At 40.0% G+C, this 23,112-nt stretch overlaps 2 protein-coding genes across 27 annotated transcripts in view; both read right to left on the bottom strand.

The window, feature by feature from the left end:
- The window catches only part of CADPS2 (calcium dependent secretion activator 2), a 495,227-nt gene extending 488,412 nt beyond the window's left edge, over positions 1-6,815 (bottom strand). For 25 of the 26 annotated variants that reach the window (XM_049714526.1, XM_049714529.1, XM_049714517.1 and 22 more), the window contains exon 1: positions 6,310-6,790. In XM_049714526.1, the coding sequence (XP_049570483.1) occupies positions 6,310-6,651 (342 nt within the window). In that variant the 5' untranslated portion in view covers positions 6,652-6,790. Of the gene's footprint in view, positions 1-6,309 lie in introns of all 26 variants that reach the window. The other variant, XM_049714516.1, reaches the window with a different exon arrangement.
- Positions 6,816-13,911: 7,096 nt separating this feature from the next.
- Positions 13,912-22,691, bottom strand: LOC101274805 (testis-specific Y-encoded protein 1-like). Its single transcript, XM_033420189.2, is given in 4 exon segments — positions 13,912-14,662; positions 14,665-14,937; positions 22,408-22,458; positions 22,628-22,691. Coding segments are annotated over 4 exon segments (948 nt in total). The 3' UTR covers positions 13,912-14,102.
- Positions 22,692-23,112: the final 421 nt, after the last annotated feature.

The following is a 23,112-nucleotide window of genomic DNA, read 5'->3' as shown; positions in this document are numbered from 1 at the left end:
ATTCCACCTGCTAATGATCTTGTAAGACCAGACCACTGTGAAATTCACTCTTCAGTTAGGCATTGCTCAGGGTCAACTCCAACTTCGAGATTTCACTAGATTCTCCTTTCCAGTTCATTTTGTAATGGTAAACGCTCAGCCTTACCCTCCTGTATTTCCCGTTGCAAACACTGTGATCTATCCGTGGTTTTGTAATGAATAAATTACACAATTGATAATGTAGTTCAATAGCCTCCAGCATATCACCAAATTAAAGACCTTTTAAAAGTCTAAATACGCACTGTCCTCCCACTGTATTGGTTCAATAGAGTCTAAAATATTTAGATGTTTTTTGTTCCTTGCATAGAGCACCCCTATTACCTTTTCCTCAATATGTAAAACGGGTTTAATTACTCAGTAATCTCACTCATTATTGCAAATATTATACTTTCACCTTGCCTAGGTGAAAATAAGCCATAAACTAAGTCATTTTCCTGTAGTTTCCCTTTAAAACAGGGATTATCAAGTCTGATCGTACACTGGTATCACCTGGGAAGCTTTACGACTCTAACCCCAGAGATTGGTTTAATTAGTCTGGGGTACAACCTGGATAATGGGATTTTTTTTGAATTTTGATTTATTTTTTATACAGCAGGTTCTTATTAACCATTTTATACATATTAGTGTATATACGTCAATCCCAATCTCCCAATTCATCCCACCACCACCACCACCCCGCTTTCCCCCCTTGGTGTCCGTACGTTTGTTCTCTATAACGGTGTCTCTATTTCTGCCCTGCAAACTGGTTCATCTGTACCATTTTTCTAGGTTCCACATATATGCGTTAATACACGATATTTGTTTTTCTCTTTCTGACTCACTTCACTCTGATTTTTAAAAGCTCTCCAGGTGATTCTAATGTGCAGTTAAGGATAAGAATCCCAGGGGGTTTTTTTTCTTTTTTTTTTTTTCTTTAAAAAAAGGAAATCATATCAAAATCCTTAGGTAACTTAAACACTGGTCCTAAGGTGACATGTTACAGATTTGGGACAGTTCCATGATTAGCTTCTTGAATACTCTTAAAGCTTTGGAACAATATCATTTGTTCCAATGCTATTCTATTCACAATCATTAGTTTTTTTCCTGGCCTAAAAACTGAAATGGCAATAACACATGACTATGCAACCCACCCTCTTTGCCAAAGAAAGGTCTAATCTGAAATGCATAAAAAGTAGCACAATAACTCAAAAGAGGCCTGCCTCACTAGAAAACAATAACTGGTAGAATTTTCCATTCAGAATTCCCATACTTAACAGCCTGACAATTGGGTTTCTTAATTTTGTTTTGAAGGTCTTTCATGACTTTACAAACTATGCCATTTATCTTGTGAGTGTAGAAATGAAGGGAACTGCTTCCATTTAATAGAGGGAACACACAGCATAACAATATTTTACTTCACTTTATAAGCAGTAAACGTAAACCAAAATTACAGCTGATTTCATTTTTGAAAGAAGCGAACTCCAATATCGCTTAATCCATTTCAGTTCTCATTAGCACAACTCATTCCACCAAATTAAGTGCCGTGGTCTCAAGACACCCTGCGGAGGGATAGATGAATCAATTGAAACAAGCAGCATTTTTTTCTCTGAGATAAAGTCCAGTCTGAGGTTTCACTCTAATGTGTGGTTTCCAACTCACTCCCCACAGGACAATGTACTCCATATTAAAAGCAGCCAACAACATAACCCATCCCTTCTGCATCATAAAGTACCAAAGCGCAAGGAGCAAAGCATGAATTATCCTAACTCCCTGAGAGGGTGGGCTTTTTAGACTATCACCACATCTCCTGGAAACCTGCAAGCAAGAGAGCAAGGCATGCTGTGGGGCTTCTACACTGCTTGTCTCTCGGATTCGGTTGTGGCATTGGGACCGTCTTCTCTTCGAAGTCATTAGTTCTATACCAACAGGTATTACCCTTTTTACGGCTTTCTTTACAGAGGGTGGGGTGAGGCCTGGTGGTCTCAAAACATGTTTAGGAACATTAATTTCCACAGAAGAGAGGTTGACTCTTTGCCTTTATATTCTTCCCTCCACCCTATACCTCCCTAATTCCTCGAGACAGGGACTAAATCTGACACTTCCTATCCAACAAGCATTTAACTAGGTTCTTCTACATCATGCACTACGCTGAGAATACATCAGGCCACAGTCGTATCTTAGGCCCCAAAGATGGCACAACATAGCACTGAGGAACAATGACCCCTAGCATAAGGTAAGTGATTCCTGGCCTTTGTAAATCTAGCTCATTTTTTCATAAAATTGTCTTTTCTGAGCCTGGGGATCACCTAAGCAGTGAGAACATTTTTTTTAAGCTACAGAAAGTACTGCCGTTTCCAAAGAGGGATAAAAGTGGCCACTTTACTGCAGTATAAACACTCAGACGCGCCAAGTGCAGAACCCACTGTGTATTATTTCACCCAATGCTATTTCCCCACAGTGCTCTCTTCCTGAAAGGAGGTTACTTCCCCACCGTCTGCAATTTCACATTATTTGTATACATTTCTCAAACCTAGTGTGGAAAATTATGCAAAGTGGTGGGAGTGATTATATAAGCAGGTTTAAGGCAGTTTAGTGAGATTACAGTGACACATAAAAATGCAAAGAACAAGGGCAGATGAATCACATGTTAAGTTATTAGATACCATTTTAGTCTTTTTGATTCCCTCTTCATTATTTCTAGTTTAAGATAGTTGGCTTCAACATCTGACTTACTAAATTTAATAAAACAAATAATGAACAAAGCAGCTACTGACTAGAAACCTATAGACCAGCCAACCAAAACCGTGAGCGCTTTAAGTCATGCACACCTGAAATCGTTATAAACTGAGACCTGCAATCTGTAAACCACATCTATGGAACATACTTAACCTCTTCTATGGTAGTCATTATGTTTCTCAGATTCTCCCTACCTTCTAACCACCATGGACTTTATTTTTCCTTCAGCGTCTCAATGTTTTCCAAAGGTTCGACAAATTGCCTTTATTAAGCAATAACTGATTAGCTTTAACTGCATCATTGTTGTTTCCTAGTTTCAACGCTGATCCCACCTTTAACCAATGACCTAGAATCATCCAAGGTTCATCATTATCACTGTTAGCTGATGGTGCAAAGGTAATCGACGTAAATAAGCATCAGAGGCTTAAGCATTATTCACAGCTGAAGTCATTTTTGCCATTGGCTGTTTGTTACTCCACATTGGTAGCATGTGTGAACCGTTTAGGTGGTGTGACCACCCGGTACAAGGCGTTGTCAGTGCCTCGTCTACACTCCTCCCAGAGTTTTCTGTAAAGCCTGAAGTTATCAGACTGGCATAAGCTAACCACCATTATTCTTCTAAGCTGAAATTTTCCAGCCAAAAGCAAAGACAGACATGTTTTAGTCAACTGAGCTTAACGCTATTAAGCTTTTTCAACTCGTGGATACAACCTCCTACTAGCTTTGTGGGCCATCTTAGCCAAGTGGGAAAACAAAAAAACAGTGCAGCTCAGTTGGTTCACAGAAACCCACCAACCCTACTAGTTAGACAGCTTTGACTGCCAGGATAAGGCTTTTATCTTCCTGTGATTAATTTTCTTCATTTATAAGATGAGGACCCTTTCAAATCTCAATTTCTGAGTTTCTAAATTCTTAAAGTTAGAAGTGAGTAAGCAGCAATATGCATTTCAATTACAACAATTTAAGCTATTAAATCCTTTTACTAGATGTCTGACTACTTGAAGATACAGAATAAAAATATACAATGGGGGCTTCCCTGGTGGCGCAGTGGTTGGGAGTCCGCCTGCCAATGCAGGGGACATGGGTTCGTGCCCAGGTCTGGGAAAATCCCACATGCCACGGAGCGGCTAGGTCCGTGAGCCATGGCCGCTGAACCTGCGCGTCCAGAGCCTGTGCTCCGCAACGGGAGAGGCCACAACAGTGAGAGGCCCGCGTACCGCCAAAAAATATATATATATATATGTATATATATATATAATGGATTAGTTATCCTGTTACTTCTTTTATATAACCCAACTGTATACTTCAAGAACAAAGTTTTTGTCATTAATTATTGGCTTGTGCATCAAATCCGGAGGAATACAGTTAAATTCCCATTTCATTTTGTCCTGGGAGGAAACCCGACTGCCAAGAATTGCTCCAGCTCCCTTTAACAAGCAACTTGTTAAAAAAAAAAAAAAAAAAAAAGTGGGGGGCCTTTTGAATAAGTTTGAATAAGGGAAACACTTAAGTTGTTTGGGGGCCTCCCCCTTAAAATATAAGAATAAGTCACAAAACTTCATCTCACAGCATTTAATGCTCTCAATATTTAGAAAATAGAAATTTCCAAGCAGTCGTAAGTATTTTTGTACAGAACATACGCAATGTTTTGCTTCCTTTTTGCAGTTTGGAATTATTTTTGGTGATGCCTGAAGGAGGTTATAACAATGGTCTCCTCAGTGGTATTGTGAATGCACCTGTTTGCCTATTCAAATAATTTCTGGAGAAACATTCTATTTAAACAAGAGTGTCAGAGAAATCTGCCCTATTTGAACAAGCAACAGTTTGTTTCATTAACAAAACGCAACAAGTATGTACAGTAAGAATCAGCTACCAGTAAGCGACTCTTTGCAAAAGCATCTTCAGTGATCATATTCCAGACAGGAATAGACTCTTAGTTTCACCAAACGTTATTTTTATACTTTAACACACCGAAAATAAACTTAAATGCAATATGAATATTAAAACTGGAGACTGGATGATATTCATAAACTTATATGACTACATACAACATACACAAAAACTTACTTAGTTTAAGAGTGACTACTGAAGATGAAAGTCTCTTGACCTACAGAGTTAAGAGGCACTGGGTGACTGTAATACAACCCAATGCAATCAAAGGATAACACAGTGTGGTACTCACCTAGGAACAAAATGGAAGGCTCACAAAAACTCCACAGGGCACTCAAAACTGACCTCACAAATGGTGGCTTCAATCATACCAATTGGTTAGGGAATAGAAAATGTTACTCAGAAATCCTTCTCTCCTCCAAAATGAAGGGCCTGCCTGGATCCCAAGGTCTTTTCCAGCTCTAGCATTCTGTGACTAACTTACCTAGAGGGTTAGGCATTTGAAGGATCTGTGTAATTAGCCACCAACTGTAGCGAATCATCCCCTGAGTACTCCCAGGGAGCAATTCAAAACAGCTGCTTGGTTTAGGCCTGTTTTAAGAGGTTGGGTAAATGGGGGTGGGAGGGTGATGGGAAGACTGCATTTTCTCTGAAATACCAGCTTCTCACAAGTCAATTCAGAAATGCTCCAAATTTCTAAGAAATGCTTCACATTCTTAAGTTAATGGTTCAGAAAACTAACAAACATCTGTGCAACTAGGTATGCTTTGGACAAATTACAATACAATCTCTCTGGGTCTCCACATCCTGTCCCAAACTAAGGGGGCTAGTGCAGATTTCTGGTGAATCGTCTAGGTTCAACATTCTATCAAGATTTCTTAGTTTCTATTGAAAACATTCACCCAATTCGGGCAATTTTGAGTCATCACTTTCGTCTGCTACAGACTATTAGACCCTGGGGTCTTGTTTTAAAACTAAAGTTGGCAGGTATTTCACCTGAAACTCTTTAGCTCTTTGGGGACGGGGACAAAAGCGCTTTCGTGATGAAGTAGTTATGAACCAGTCCTTTATTTTTCATCAAGAGCGTGTTTCCTTAGGCCCGCCGAGACCGGTTAATTACTAACCCACAGCAACTCTCCAAAGCTGCACACCTTCCCTCCTTAGGATCTGATGTCCTAGTTACCCAGCAATACAGGAAAACTTGTCCAGTTAGCTTTGTTTCGTGGAACATTTCTACACCTTCCCCCCCAGAAATGACTTCTCCCTAGCTATCAGAAGTGTTCAGATTCCACACTCATTCAGACCCACGGTAAAGCCCAGCTCCAGGAGGGCCAAGCGCACAGGAATGCACCACTACCCTTCGAAATTAAAGTTGATGGGAGGTGTGTTCTCACCCGGCCAGGTGCAACGGCCGCACCGCCGGGCTGTCAGGTCGGTCTCGGTCCCGACCAAGCTGACAGCTTCTGCCCACCGCGGGGGAGAAGATGCGTCCATTGCAACCTGATACCCAGCGGGCTAAAGCACCGTCCTCCCTCCAAAGATTCCCTTGCCCTCCAAGACTAACAAAAATACAGTGTCCTGCAGGAGGACAACGGGCAGGCGCCCGAGAAAAGCCCAGGGAGGAAGAAGTGGGGCTGGAGACGCCCGGTCCTGCCGGCAACTCACCTTCTGCTGCCTCCGGGCCATGTCGGTGGGCTGCTTGGCGTTGAAGGGGTACGCGATGCATCTCACCACGAAGACGTAGAGCTGCAGGCGGATCCTCCGCTCCTGCTCCTCGTCCAGCAGCCGTTCGGGCTCGTCTCGCCCCTCGTTGAGCACCGAGGGGCTCGGGCTCACGGGTCTGGCTGCGCCGCTGCCGCCGCCCGCGCGCCCTGCCGCGTCCCGCCGCCCTTCCCGAGCCGGGGCCGGCTGCGCTCGCTGAGAGCCGCCGGCCGCCACCAGCACATCGCGGCTCTCCTCTTCCAGCCCCTCGTCCGACTCCTCTTCGCTGGAAGACGGGTCCAGCATAGTGCTCGGGGCACCCCGCCGCTCGGCCCGCGGCCCCCAGGCGGCTCACCCACTGCCGCTGCGCCCGCGGGTCTGAGGGAGCCGCGCGGCTGGCCGCAGCGGCCGCAGAACGAAAGGGAAACTGGCCGAGGCTTTCCGGACACGTCGAGTTAGACCCAAGAGTGTTTCCTACCACCAGGGCGAAAGAGGCGGGCGGGAGCCGAGAGGAGGACTGGTAGCGGGGGGGGGGGGGGGGGGGGTGGGGGGGTGGAGGAGCCGCCGGGATTAAATAGGCGGAGTTAGCGTCGGGGGTGAGCCCGAGCGCCTGGTGAACTGCTCGGCTGGCCCGGGCCCCGCCAGCCCCGTAGTCCTCCAACGTCCGCCGGCGGAGGCGGAGCCGCCCGAGCGCCCGGGTGCAGGTGGGGAACCTGTGGCGCCTACAACAAGCAACACGTGGAATGGAAGGTTGAGGAGCGGGCACGGGGTCGCGGAGTGCGCGTGCGCGCGCCGCCGGCGCCGCCGCGACCCTGGCCGAGTGCCCGGGTGTCAGGCGCGTAGTTTGCAAAGATGCGGAGCGCTGAGCGCAGTGGCTCTGTGTGCGTCCACCCGGGACGCTTGGACTGCCGTGACACCACCACCACCACCTATCCCCTTTTCTCCTGCAAGCTTCCTGAGGGACAGGCGGACGTGGGGCAGGAGAGCTGGCCCTCTCCACCTCCCCGGGTGAGCGGAACAGCCAGAACGTGAGTCTCCAACCCGAATTTGATACCCAGGGTTGAACCCCAGCACGGAAAAGTGGGGCCAGAGCCGTTTACCGCCAAATAACGTGGAGAAGAGACTTTAAAAAGTCTCTCGCTCTGCTCTGCTGCTGTTTGACGCTATGCTGAAGTCCAAATTGTAAAAGTCAGAGGAACATTCTTGAAAAGAAAAGCAAAAACAAAATACATGAGGCTTTCTTTTTAAACTGTCTTTATTCCTGTAGATGCATGAGTGAGACCGGTTTTATATCTGCGAAATGGCACTCTGCTTCAGCTCACACATAGCTTTATTTTCTGGGTTAGGATGCGGTTGACTCAAGACAGGTTGTGCAGTGTAGACATTTATTCAGCAGATTTTTTAGCACACGCCCGGTGTCCAGCACTGTTAGCGTTTGGACGAGCCCGCAGCGCCCTGGGACACACACTTGGTCACTATCGGTTCCGGCCTCAAGTGGGCGTCTCGTAGCTGCATCCGAAGCCTGTCTTATCTGCGCAGATTTCTCAGTCCCAAACCAGAACCACCTAGGAGTTTCTTTCTGTGTTTTTTCCGGTATTGTTAATCCGGACAAAGGAGGAAATAGGGAAAATAGTGCATTCAACATAAGGTGCAGTGCGCAGTGGCCAAACTGGCAGGGAGGCGATGGAAGCTCAGTGCAAATATCACCCGGCCGGTAAAACTACCGGCTCTGAGCTCGTCTACCCCGTGGCCAAATAGCAGCTGTAGCTTTTTCAAGCCACTTCCGCAGTTAGGTACACATGAGGGAGGCTTTCCTTCTGCATTTACTCATAGTCTCCCAAGATGTAGAAATACAAAGAAGCATTTACTCCTGGGGAAACTTGCCTATTTATCAATCCTTACAGGTGCCCACGGTGATGAAAGGTGTTCACTGAGGGCGTGACTGCTGGCTGATCTCCAACTGCCAAGGAACACAAATCTCAAAAACTGATGTATTTAAAGGCAATATTTTTCACTTTTTGGCAAGGTAAACCATAAATAACAAGCTTATTCATTTAAGTTATAGTATCTAATGTTATATACATAGCACTCTACATTTTGCAAAGTTTTGTAAACGTGCTTGTCGAATAATGTCACCAAAGTAAACTTTTGAGAAAGGTAGTGATGATGATGATAATGATGATGATTACCATTTACATGCTTTGTACCCGGTACCGCACTAAGCCCTTTACATACATTATCCTATTTATTTTTAGTTCCATTGTACAGATAAGGAACCTGAGACTTAGGGAATCCTCTTCCCTACAGAAGGAACAACTAATGGAACAAGGACGCAACACACTGAATCCTCTCTACTTCCAAATAGTAGCTTTACTATTACAATTTGTTTGATTTAAATCAGTATATTAAATGTATGATGTTTATTAAACTGATACTTAAAATAAGAATTTAATTCCTAGGCACATAAAAGTATAATTTATATACAGCAGCTTTATTGCCCTTCCTTTTCTTGCCAAGGAAAGGTATCTTTTCAGCTTCCTTTATTAATTAGTTAAAATTGCTTGATGTGATAGTTTATTATTCTCTTACTATTAAAAAAAGGTTATCAAAGATTCTCCAAGCCTTGGAAATCCCACTGGAAAACATCTAATAATTTGTAGAATAATACATACAGTGTTTTCTCTATAAAGATGAAAATGGTTAAGGGGCATAAATTAAAGAAATATCCAAAACAACAAAGAGAATGTTTAAGGATTTCATTAGTTAAACATACATTGGTTAAGAAACTAACATTGTTAACATTATGCAGGGTATATTTAGAAGAACAAGATACAGTCTCTGACCTTTAGAAGATTACAGTTTAAAGAATGACAGATGAGAAAAACACTTACTAAAAAAACCCAGAAAATAAATATTGGTATTGCAATCTGATGATCAGTCTAATAACCTGGGAGATAATGGTTATACAGAGAAAAAGTAGCTTATTCAAGATAGAGTAAGAGAAGGCTTCCAGGATGCTTGACATATGTTTTGAAGAATGATTCATAGCTGTTTGGGTGAGGGCACTATAGACCAGAGGAACCACATTTGCAAAGGTATGAAATTGTTTGCCACATTTGGAGAACTGCAAGTAAACTTGGCATGCCCGAAATAAAGGCTACATGTGAAGATGGGGAAGATGAGGCTAGAGAACAGAGTCAAATTCAGCCTTGAGCAGAAGAACAGTGGGCAGGTGTCCATGGCCTTGTACGCCATGCTTTGGAATTTAAACTATGTCCTGAAGAAAATGGGTATACACATAAAGGTTTAAGTAAGGTACAACATAAGGTGACCTATAACTCTGAAGAGTCAATCTGGAGCAATGTAAGGGCAGTGAAACCAGATGCAAGATACCAATGAGATTACTAAGGAAATCTGGGAGAGAAACAATGAGGGCTTGAATTTAAGATGAGGACAAGGGGTGGGAGTGGGGGAAGAAAGCTTAAGAGGTGGACAAAGGAATTAATAGAACATATATGAGGAGCTGAAGAAGAGGGTCAAGGGTAGAATATGATTCCCAGGATAGGGTAACTTGACTGAGAATAGAAGAAATATGAACTTCTAGAGGACATGTAGCTATAGAGAAACATCAAGTTATGAGGAGCTTATCAGAGTGCTCCTAGACCCATTTGGAAATGCAAACCTGTTAACTCACATCTGGATAAAGGAATCATCAGCATATTGGTGGTAGTTGAAGCTACAGACAGATATGGATAATGAGGTCCATAAAACATGTTTCAGACTGAGAAAAGGGCCAATGATGTGTCTCTGAGGAACCCTCCCTTCCTCTTCTCCAAAAAGAGATGGTTTGAAGAAAAGGGATCTGAAAGGAAAACCCGATCATTAAACATTAACTGTGCCCTAATAATTATTAATTAACATTTTCAACTTTGTGCTTATACTAATGTTCTTGCCAAATTTCTACCTTAAATATTACCTTTTCAGGTAATTATAACTTCAGTTGATGCTCTGGGATAATTGAGTAAATGATGCCCAACATAAGACTATGATTGGTCTGTACCATTTCAAAAATACATAAAATACACTTGAATTTATTCAGTGATTCATTTTTATTTTCGTCAAGGTGAGCATAAAAACAAATTGAAGTTATACTGCTTTTTAATGAAACACCTCTAATGCTAGGGAACGATGGATGCACAATAATAAAATAGAATATAAAATGTGTTTTGGCAATGATATTTAAGGAAACAGGTGTGTGACCTGAATAGCTATAGGTGGTCTGTTTTCTCGTTGAGAATTGATTTGTGCATTTGACCGGAAAGCAAGGTATTAACTCTTTCAAGTCACAGATGAAATCATTCTTTCATTGAACAGACATTTTTGGGGGCACCCACTCTAGGCTATGCACTATTCTGAGTAGATAAAAACAGTAGAATTTAGTCGCTGAGGGGACGTATATGAAACAAACATGAGCAAAATAAGAAGTTATGGTAATATATGCTCTTGTGGTCATAGAGAAAAATATTCACAAAATATCCCTTAAGTGTTTTGGGAGTCTATTATTTTTTGTAGTTATAGCTAAAATTATATAAAAACAGACAGAGGAATCTTTCTCAGGTCAAATGGAAGGACTAGTTTTGCAAATATGTATGAGAAAAATGTCAACTCACAAGCCCAGCTAATAAAAGGGTATGCATTTGCAAAAGTAAGATAAAAACATTTTTTGAAACTTTAAGATGAGTATTTATATCTTATGAGGCAATAATCCTCCTGGCAACCTTATTTAAATCCCTCTCCTTACTTTGCTCAGCTTTTTCTTTTTCGCCTCTCAAGTTAGAATTTGAATCCTAGAAAGAATCATTCTGTGACCCCACCTTTTACAGATAAAGGGTAAAAATATATGCAGATGATCAGCACAAATTGACCGGAAAAATGAGTAATCCACACCGATACCCACACAAGATACAGTCAAAGGTTTGTTGTGAAGATTAAATAAAATAATGTATTCAAGTACTAAAAGATTGTCTGGTATAGAGTAAATTCTCAGTAAATGCCAAGTATTTTATTGTTATTGTAATTGTTTTATTATGTAGCTCATTTTTAACTGTAGAACTATAGAAATAAATTGTAGATAAACTAGTAAATGGTTCAATGCATTTATTTATTGATTTTTACATAGCTTATAATTTGTGTTTCTAAATTATTTGCCTTGAAACAGCCAGCCTAAAAGAACTCCCAAATACGTTAAGGTGTTTTATTAAAATCTTAAGGATTTCATAATTTTTATAAGATGGTTTGAGCCCACAATACGAAGCTACTTTCCTTCTGTTCCTATTCAATCTGTCAGCATTCATCAATGATTGATTACCGTTCCATTTTTCAATTTCCATTTTTTAAGAAATTTGGAGAAGGTAACGGAAATGAGTTTGTTGTAAAGTACACGGAGTAAAGAAAGGTAAAAGCATACTGTGACCTCTGAGCCTAAAATTTCATGAGAAAAGTCTTGCCTTAATTCAAGATGTACAATATATGTGATGATAATTATGGTCTCCTAGAGAAGGAGGTACTTAACCTGCAAGAGCTTGTTTGTGTTTTAAATGGTAATAGAGACACAAACTGCGCTTTTTGTGGGAATGGATTAAAATCTACTAATTATGTTCATAAATGGATAAAGCAGTAAATGGAGTTTTTTCCCTCTAGCTTTCACAGTTGTTTTGCACTTTTATTGACTTTGTTGTTTAACACATGTTCTGCCAGTCAGTAACACTTATTGAGTGCCTAGTCTATATTAAGCACTATACTAGGACACTGTAAAGAGAGCATTGCATTGATTGACCAGGAATTCAACCAACGTCTCAAGAGATGAGAATTCTACTCCTATTAAAAAAACAAAACAAAAAGCTAGACCATTTCAACAATAATGCTCAAGAAAATTAAACTGAAATAGAAAAGTAAACTGAAATTAAATTGAAATAGAGTTTTTATCAGAGAAAATTATAAGGGATAGTCAAATGATATTAAGTGGGGAAAATGAAGATATGTCTTTATTAATTATTTACTATTACCCTGGTCTGTAACAGTGATTAACACACTTGTTCTCAGGGCCTATTTACCCTCTTAAAACTTAGTAAGGACCCCAAAGTTCTCTTGGTTATGTGGGTTATATTTATTAGTATTTCTAATATTAGAAAGATAAAACTAAGGCAATTTAGAAATGACTATTAATTCTTTTAATAATAACCTATTATATAACATGTTATATATGTTTATGAAAAAAACACTATTTCCAAAAGAAAAAGTTGAGTGGGAAGAGTTGTACTATTTTACACTATACAAATCTCTTTAATGTCTGGCTTAGTAGAATTCACGTGCTTCTACATTCTCATATCTGCTTCTACTTCAGTCTGTTGCAATACATTGTTTAGTTTGAAACAGATGAAGAAAATCCAACCTCATATAGATATGTGGTTGAAAAAGGAAGGAGTATTTTAATAGCGTTTCACGTAATTATGGATATTCTTCTTTGATATTAAACCAAAACTTAACGAGTGGTAGTTTCTTTAAGGTTAGTTGCAATGTGGAATCTATAAACACATCAGTAAATTTTTCTTACTCTGTGATTTTAAAAAATCCATTAGTCTGTCTTGAACTTTGAATGGATCTTCTACTGATGCATGATTTCATAATGTCACTCATTGGTCATTTGGAAAACACTGGTTCATTGGGTAATGTAGATTGTCCAAAAGTTGACACATTTTATTTTATTATATAGTATCCAACAAATTACATTTGTCAATAATTTCATCAAAAAAGTCATTAAGTACTGGAACACTATCGTTTACTTTGGCAGATAACGTTTTACAAAATTCTAATTTTCACCTGGAAGCTTGAATTTATCACTGGCACAACAAAACTGTCAGTTGTTTTCCTTAAAGTGACAAGCTCACTTCACTCACATTTGAGAAAAAGTCTGTCAAATATCTGAGTAACTATAATTTGTCAAGTTGCTCTCTCAAGTAAAAATGGCGTTCTATGAAAAAAGCAGATAGTTCAGCTTGCAGCTCAGTTCTCCAGACAATCATTGTACTTCGTTATGCAGCAGAAGTGTTTTATGTATACTTCCCATTTCACTTCACATTATTTTTTAAATGTGTACCCAAGGGTTGAGATTTTTAAAAATAATATTTTTTACTGCTTAATCAGAAATATTCATAAGTGAATCTGGCTTATTTTTTTCTGTGAGTGTGTGCCTGTGAACACAATGATTATTAAGTGATTTTGGTGCCATTGCCTTGATTCATGCTAAAGCTCCGGCATGAATCCACCTTTGTTACTGCACCATCTATGCAATATCAACAGAGTGAAAAAGACAAAGGAGATCTTAGGATTCCTATAAAAATAGTTTCAACCTCACAGACCTCCCTGATAGGGTCTCAGGGAACACCCCCAACCAGGGGTTTGAGGACCATATTTTGAGAATCCCTAGTTTTCAAGGTTAGGTCTCTAATTTTACCATTGCATCACTAATTCTTTTTTTTTTTTTTTTCCACTTGTTAACTTGTTTATGTCTCTCTGGGTGTCATTCCCGGCACGTGGGGCCGTGGTCTCTGGAACCTTCACTGGCCATCCTTTCCTCATTTCTCCCCTGGGCACCAGAACCGCATAGGTAGATACATCCACCCGTCCCCCACATCTGTAGACGCCTCCTGCCTCTTGTGCTATTTGGCCAAACTCTGAGGCTCCCCCAGAGCCTTCATCTATGGGTCTGTCCCGGTGGGGCCTTCCTCCCTGGGGTAGTAGTGCAGGGGATTGGGCCACAGGCCCTCACCGATGATCTCAGCAATCCTGTTAGACCCTGGGCAGTTGTGGTCACACAACCAGTTGAGGAAGTTAAGGCTGGTGGTGTCCTGCCTGCGGCTGGGGTCACCTTGTTCATAATCCCAGAACCACTGAACTGGAGTGGAACGAGACGCCCTATATCCAGCGATGCTAAGGTGATACTCCTTAATGATCACGTCGTTCCAGAAGTAGGAGTTGTTCCAAAAGAAAAACATCAACTTGCAGCGGTGCCTGGGATGGCCCAGTTCCTGCACCTCCAAACTGATCATGTAGCTAAGCATGTCTTCATCTTGGTCACTGATCATGGCCGACATCTGGGGTTGGTTCATGATGGCTCTGGCCCAGAAGCCAGGGATGCCCCAGATGATGGCCCTTCTTCCATCCAAGTGAGGCTTCCGCGTCTGACCCATCATGCGCTTGAGCCAAGTGTAGGCCCTGCTGGCTTGGGCATTCAGAGGGCTCAGCTCTAACCAGCAGGGGCCGGGCGGTCATGGGTCCCGGGTCCCGGCCCTGGCTCTTCCTGCCCCTGCTCCTGGGGCTCCTCCACCTGCACCTCCTCCTGCTATTCCTCCGCCCCCGCCTCCACCCCCTGCATGATGTCTTCCACCAACAGCCCCAACTCCTCCCCGATCCCCGCCACCTCTCCCTCCTCCAGGGCCGCGCCTTGCCGCACGACCCTCACCCTGAAAATGGTGGCCTCCTTGCCCGACCCACCAGCTAGTGCCCGCACGGCACCCACCTCCCCCACCGCATCTGGGGACCCTCAGGCCCCTGCTTCCTGAGGACCCCCTCCCACACGCAGGATGACCCAGGGTCCCCAGGGCGGCGCCACGTGGCCCTGGCCCTGAGCTGGGGCAGCTGCAAAGGAGCGGGAGGTGGGAGCACAGCACGTGGTCTGCAGAGTAGCCCAGCGACTAGAGCCCCCCTGCGCCTCCTCAGACTTCGGGGTGGGGGCGGGGCGCCGATTGGGGCGGGGCTAATTCATCATTTTACTTTCCTCCCACTTTAAGGACAAAGTAAGTATTACACTACGTACAGCAGATATATCCATCCCATGGATCGTATTACAGTTAAAGGTATAGGTGGTGGAAATATTTTCATTACCGTTTTAAATGATCAGATATCTAAATTTTTCATGAATTTTTATGGAATCTGCTTTTACAACTTAAAGCATTTTATTAAATTAGCGAGTGTTCTAGAGTATCAATAAAATAATTTTTACATTATGATAATTCTGCATTTGATAACACGAAAAATTAAGTTAACATCTAATATAGTGTCTTGGATCTGCATTTAAACATAATGCTACTATTATAAATCTATTAAATTTCCCTGGATTTCTTATTAAGCTATAAAATACCTATCTACATCTCAGAAGTAAACATAAAAATATGTATATGGTATGCTTAGAATTTTTCAACTTTATGTTGTATTTTTTCTATTAATATGGACATCCAGGAATAACTTAATTTTATTAAATCAGTTACAAGTTTACATTTGAAACAAAAATTAGAAATTTAGTGTCGTCTACATGATATAGAAAACTATTCATAATAGGACATTATTAGAACCTGTAGTATTCTGTGAGGATAAAGCCAAAAATTCTATACTGTTTGTAGTCAATGTCATATTTTTACATCTCACTGTAAATAACATGAAAATAAAATCTGTATAAAAATAAACTAATAACCTCTTTATTTACACTGGTCCTTCAATATAATTTAGTTGTGGAAGAACATGAGTTAAAGCCAAATAGGAGTGTGTGTGTGTGTGTGTGTGTGTGTGTGTGTAAAAATTATGGATTGCTTCTACCACAAGAAGACCTTGCATTTTTGTGATAAAGCTCCTGGCTTTTACTTGTCAATATCACATCCTACGGAAATAAATGTTAAAATAAGGTGAATACTATTTAAAATCATAGAGCATGGATGAGCTCCAGGGAGTCCAGAAGCCCCTAAAATTATGTGCAAAATGTATCGTATCTATGGACTTTTTAAAAAAGAGAGGTTCCAAAGCTTTTATCATGGAGTTCAAGACCCTAAAAAGTTAAGAACTACTGAATCTGTGCTTTGGTTAGAAGTGGGATAATTTTACACCGTATAAACTGGGTAAATCTTGTAGAGCCTCAGGTCTATATATGATAACTAAAGTGAGCTAAGCATGAAGGATATGAACCATACCCATGTAACTACACCTTAATAATTGCGGAGTTTTGTTCATCAATCTTTCTATAATCACCTTAAATTGCCTATGTGTTTTATATTAAAATAATAAGAAGGATTATTAAGAAGTGTTTATTCAAAAATATCTGTATCTGGGCTTCCCTGGTGGCGCAGTGGTTGAGAGTCTGCCTGCCGATGCAGGGGAAACGGGTTCGTGCCCTCGTCCGGGAAGATCCCACATGCCGCAGAGCGGCTGGGCCCATGAGCCATGGCCGCTGAGCCTGCGCGTCCGGAGCCTGTGCTCCGCAACGGGAGAGGCCACAACAGTGAGAGGCCCGCGTACCTCAGGAAAAAAAAAAAAAAAGAAAAATCTGTATCTAAAATCAGAACAAATAATGGGCATAAATCACTTATGAAAACATTTAAATTCTAGATAAATATAAGGAGACTTGATTACCAGTTCTATAGTATCAGCAGATAGTTAAATAGGTTTATTATCATACCTAAATTTCTCATCACTCTCTATAAAGTGTGGTTCATGTCTTATAAGAACACTTCTTTGCAAGGTGATAATCGGTGATGTCCCAGAGTCATTTAGAGACTGACAGTATTCTGAGCTACATGTCTTATTTCACAAAGTTATGAATTTGTATTGTAATAACTGTTGTTTGTCTTCTTCAAATTCTTAATTTTGAAGGGAAAAAAGAATTACAAATCTCTTATTTACCTTGCCATCACAAACACGCACATTCATACATGCACGCACACATACACATTCAAGTTATTCAATATTGCAACATTTTTCCTTGTTACAGTAAAATATTCTCCTCCTACATTTTTTTTTACTGATAAAGCCTTTCTATTCCCAAACTCGAAAAGATTTTTATATTTATAAATTTTACAGATATAGAAATATCCATAAGATGGTGCTGTATCTTTAATTTGGTCAGATACTTGAACGCTAAAATATATCTATTACACATGTGGTTAAAAGACTAGGTTAGAGTTTAATCTCTAAAAAGTCTTATGCTGTAAAGATGTCAGTATAAGTATAATCAGAATCTTTGCATAACTTATTTTTCATATATCACAGATTATTAAAGCATCTTTGCCCCAGATTTAGTTGCCAACTATAGGTGAAAAAAATAATTGAAATTCTCATTTCAACTGACATTTTCTGAATAATAGCCACTTTGCACGTACCACATATGACAAATGAAGCAGTTGAATTATATACAGTATCCATTTCTACCAAGGTCAATAATAGTCTTTAAAAGTCCTTTGAAACATCCAATTTGATGGAAATTAGAAATGACATTGCATGTAAGCACTTCCTTTCAAATGCTAAAGAACTGTAGAGGAATTAACTCAATAATCTTCTCTAGTAAGTTTATTTACCTAGTGAGGGAAAAGTAATTTAAGACATGCTAATTATATAATTTATTTCTGATTCAGGGAGATACAGTTAGGAGAAGTAATATTTCATATCCCATTTAATTATCACTTATAAACAGATTTAATAGAGTGCTTAAAATTGGTTATAGGATCTTTTATTTTTAAGATGAACAATCTTATGCCAAAGGAATAGAAGCCATTGCAGTGGAGGTGACAAGGTGACAAGGGAAAATGTGTTCATGAAAGGAAATATTTGGAGTCATGAAGGTTGATAATACCAACATATGGGTGTGTCCAAGACAAGAACCAAATCCTCACCACATAACCACATGAAAATCTCAAATAAAAAGTTTACTGCTGGGCTTCCCTGGTGACACAGTGGTTGAGAGTCCGCCTGCTGATGCAGGGGACACGGGTTCATGCCCTGGTCTGGGAAGATCCCACATGCCGCGGAGTGGCTGGGCCCGTGAGCAATGGCCGCTGAGCCTGCGCGTCTGGAGCCTGAGCTCCGCAACAGGAGAGGCCATAACAGTGAGAGGCCCGTGGACCGCAAAAAAAAAAAAAAAAAAAAAATTTACTGCTATGATTTGGGGACATATTTAATTTTATAGATTTGCTTTCCTAGCAATGGCTCATAATTTTCTCTTCCTTTGAACAGTGTCATCTTCTGAATTACACCATCATTACATCTCTCTCTTTTTAAATATTTATTTATTTGGTTGTGCCGGGTCTTAGTTGAGGTTCATGGGCTCCTTAGTTGCGGCTTGCAGGCTCCTTAGATGCAACTTGCCGGCTCCTTAGTTGTGGTATGTGAACTCTTAGTCGCGGCATGCATGTGGGATCTAGTTCCATGACCAGGGATCAAGCCTGGGCCCCTTGCACTGGGAGCACAGAGTCTTAACCACTGTGCCACCAGGATAGTCCCAATCATTACATCTCTTAATCCAAGCTGATGCTGTAATTTTGCTGAAAACTTTGACTAGATTAGTAGTCATTATGAAGTAGTGATAAACAGAATCTTATATAACATTATATTGCAAAATAGCAAAACCTAGTGACCAGTTATTAAGAACTTATACATTTAGGCTAAAATTTTCTGTCAACAAAATATCAAAATATACTGCTATCTTAAAAAGTTATAAAATAACTCTAAGAAATATGTGATACCAGATTTGTGGGGACATTTTCACCTTCTCAAAAATTTCCCAGAATTTAACTTTCTTAATTTTCCTTAATATATATATTTTTCTCATACTGAAATAGAAACTCTAAATAATATTGGGGTTTATATAAATAAAAGACAGCAAAACTTAAATCTGTGTGATTTAAAATTAAGAAACTAAAATCAAGTAATGCTGTTGAAAACCATTTTCATTAAGATAATCTATCAGCCTTTCAATGAAATATTTTTCCATTCACTTGACCATAGTGTTGGTTATACGATACATAATAAACGTTTATGTTGAAGGCACCTTCCCACAGACTGCTTTCTATGACAATGTTGTTTTGTATTTAGTGGGGAGAAAATAGTATTATGATGTAAAAGAAATAGCTAATGATTATTAAAAAGATTGAGAAGATAAATATTAATTATAAGTTTTGCCTGCACATTCATTTTGAAAATAGGACCAACTGCACCTGTTGGTAAAATAGTACCTGATCAAGTGCTTCAGAAGAAATCAAAGAGAGGATAGAAGTCTCTATTTGGAGAGACTAAAGGTACCACAGGGCAGGGGCTATATGCAGGAAATCTTTTGATATTAAAAGACCATGAAGAATGCTAAGAAGGCAGCAATGGGCAGGGTTCTATTATGAAAATCCCCACAGCTTAATTAATGGATATCTATTAAGAATTCACTCTGAGCCAGGCACAGGTAGAATGATGAGCAAAAAAGACACCATTTCTCTCTCATAGGACATGAAGTATAGGATGAAGATAGACACTAATACAAAAACCATACACATAAATATATAATTACATACTGAAATGATTTCTTAAAGTAGAAGCGCTGGGTACAATGAGACCATATGACCAGGCAGTATGACCTAGATGGCAGAGGGATGGGGAAAACAGGTGGCGCTTGAGCAGAGACCTTGAGGATAAGTGTGAGTTAGAAAGAGTCTTTCGTTACATGCCTGGGATTTGCTTCAAAGTTATCTGGGGTGGAGGTAAGGTGGGTGGTGCCATAGATGAAATATGATTAGACACGTATTATTAATATGAATATGTTTGATAATTTCAAAAAGAAATACTTGGGCTTCCCTGGCGGCGCAGTGGTTGAGAGTCCGCCTGCCGATGCAGGGGACACGGGTTCGTGCCCCGGTCCGGGAAGATCCCACATGCCGCGGAGCGGCTGGGCCCGTGAGCCATGGCCGCTGAGCCTGCGCGTCCGGAGCCTGTGCTCCGCAACGGAAGAGGCCACAACAGTAAGAGCCCCGCGTATCGCAAAAAAAAAAAAAAAAGAAATACTTTATATATTTATAGGTAATAAATATATATATTTATTATATAGTATTTCAGGCAGAAGGAGGAACATATTTGAAGACCCTGAGGCAAGAAGGAATTTGGTTTGTTCCAAACCCTGGAAAGAAGGCCAGGGTGGCCGGAACGGAGAGAACTGAAGCCAGACAGAAAAGAGCTCTGTAGTCCATCCCAAAGGTGTTGGCCTTTATCCTAAGAGCAATGATGGGTGTTAGGCACCAGAGTTATAGTCATATATTTTATTTTTTACAATAAAAATCAGCCAGGTTGAGATTAGAAAATGGCAAGATAGTTGAGGGCGATGGAAATGTCAGAAAGAAAGTGACTGGAAAGAAATATAGGCGGTACAAATGAAATAACTTGAACAAATAGATATTAGGCAAAAATGAGAGGAAGATGTTAAGAAGGTCTCCCAAATTTTGGAGTTTGTGCAACACTGGGCTTAAGAAATTCTTTTAATTGAATTTTTTTTTGAATTTTACATTTCAAAAATAACATTTTTGTCTTGGTATCATTCTTATACCATGAAATCTTGAGCATTTCAATCCCTTTTGTCTCTTTTAAAAGATTTAAGTCCCTACTAGAGTGCTAAATTCTTCCTATTTAATTTCTATTTCATCTGGAGTGTGGGGACGATAAAATTAGATAAACTTTTGTGAGTAGGGTAAAACCAGCTTTAATACCCTGGATCCTGTCAAGGAATCTAGGATATCAGTTATATTTGTATTTCTGATGTTTATTTCCCTCCTTTTATCTTCTGGCATCTCCAAGTCAAGAATTGCAAACATATGGTCTTTGCACAGATACAATGGATTTACAATAAATAAAACAAAGAAATCATTATGATGAAAATCTGCAGCAAAAATAATGAGAAGATTGAACTTTTCCCTCCCTTCTTTCAGTACTAGGGTTAGTCTATAACTCTTAATATAACAATGACACTGATAGATGTAATTACATTCCTAACACATGTGAACAGGAGGCCAGAACTGGTTCAGGATTAGGAGTAGCTATTAAAGGATTTTAGCGGGGACAGAAAGTCTCCACCCAAAATCTTCACTGAAGAATATCTGTCACAGGATGAAGCACTCACTACAATGAAATATACTTAAGTAAAATTTACTGCTTCCAGACTGTTAGTTTCACATTGGTGATGCAATACTGTCCAAATGTTCCCATTTAATATTTTAACAGGAAAGTTTAGAGCTGATGTAACCCTTATCTACACCACCAAAATTTTTTTCAGGTTATCATGGGAGAAGTTGTGGGATAAAAAGGCAACCTGTGCTATAATAAAAAGTAGAACAATCTATATAACACCTCTAATCCTTTAATGTCTCTGTGATTTGATGTGAGGAACAAACTTGCCCCCTAACCTGAACCCAAACTAAGCATAACCTTGACCAGAATCCTAAATGAATTAAATGCAAAATGTATTAAAAGGGAGACATCTTATTTGGCTATATCTTGCTTTATGGTAAACAGAGAAGGAAAAAGGACAAATGAACATTTTCTTCCTATCATAGTGACCTAACTTTGGAATTCACAAGCTCATTTGGTTGTTTTCTGAATTATCTGTATTTTATAAATAAAACTTAATGTTTTAAACTGCAGAACAAATATTAAATTCAAATATTTTCCCACTAACGAAACACTCTTTGGGGCAGAAAGTATCCTGTTAGAAGACTGCAGCAACATTCTCATTAGTGTTAGGATTTGCAGAACATCAGTCTGGTACCATTAGTTGGGTAGTAGAGATAAGAAACGAACATCCTCCGTATATTCCATATCAGTCTACTGCTGTAAGAGGAAGGAACTTCCTTGACATTTTTTCCTACTCTTGTCAAGAATAGAAATTAATTACTTTCCTAATGATAAATATGCTTTGTGCTTTTGTTATTTATTAACTAAGAATACTGTTTGAAAATAATTCACTTCAATTTATTTTAACAAATATGTACTTAGCACCTATGACACACCAGGCACTGAGATACAGCAGGAAACAAAATAGACTTAAAAGAAAAACTAGAATTTCCATAACACTTTCAACATTTTAAAGAGCTTTGACAGCTAGTACTTTATTTTTCACAATAGTCTTTTAAGGAAAGTACAGAGAGATTAAACAATTTGCCAAGGTTTAGTTCTTTAATTGATGAAATATTCTCTTAATTCCAAACCCATTACTTTCTCCTGAGTTATAGACCTTTTCTTCATCCTCCAACTGATTATCTTTACCTAGACATTTGAAAAGAACTCATTATTTCCTGTACAAGTAGCAGTATGATACAGACTCTGTACCCATATTGTCAGAGTTCAAATTCTTTCTGCCATTTAATTAGGTGGCTGAATAACAAACCACCATAAAACTCAGTGGAATAATCAACAATCAACTATTCTCTCTCACCATCTGTGGGTCGCCTGATCCACGCTGGGCTGTGCTCCAAATTACAGGTTGGTTCCAAGTCCATTCCACCTGTCTTTCATCCTCTTTGGACCAGTAGGCTATCCTAGGGCATGTTCATCTCATAGTGATGGCAGAGGCATAAGCGGAGAAGCCCTCCACACATGCATATTTCAAGCCTCTGCTTGTGTTATATCTGTTAGCATCCAATTGGCTAAAGAGAATCACATGGCCAGGCCCAAAGTCTATGTAAAGAGACAAGGAAGTACACTCTGTCCACCATGAGCCCAAAGCCAGTCACATGACCAAACCAAGGATCAGTGGGATGGGGAAGTGATAGTAAGGGAGGGTGAATATTTTTGAACAGTAATCTACCACGGAGACCTTCACATTTCTTGCCTTAATTTCTCTCTTTGTAAATCTTTCCTAAGGTTGCTGTGAGAATTCAATAAAGCACTTAGGATGCTTAGCAAAGGGCGAGTGCTAGG

This window comes from Orcinus orca, chromosome 9, assembly GCF_937001465.1.
Source record: "Orcinus orca chromosome 9, mOrcOrc1.1, whole genome shotgun sequence".
Lineage (NCBI taxonomy): Eukaryota > Metazoa > Chordata > Mammalia > Artiodactyla > Delphinidae > Orcinus > Orcinus orca.
Note: the sequence above shows the minus strand (reverse complement) of the source record. Positions and strands in the feature narration are given on the sequence as shown.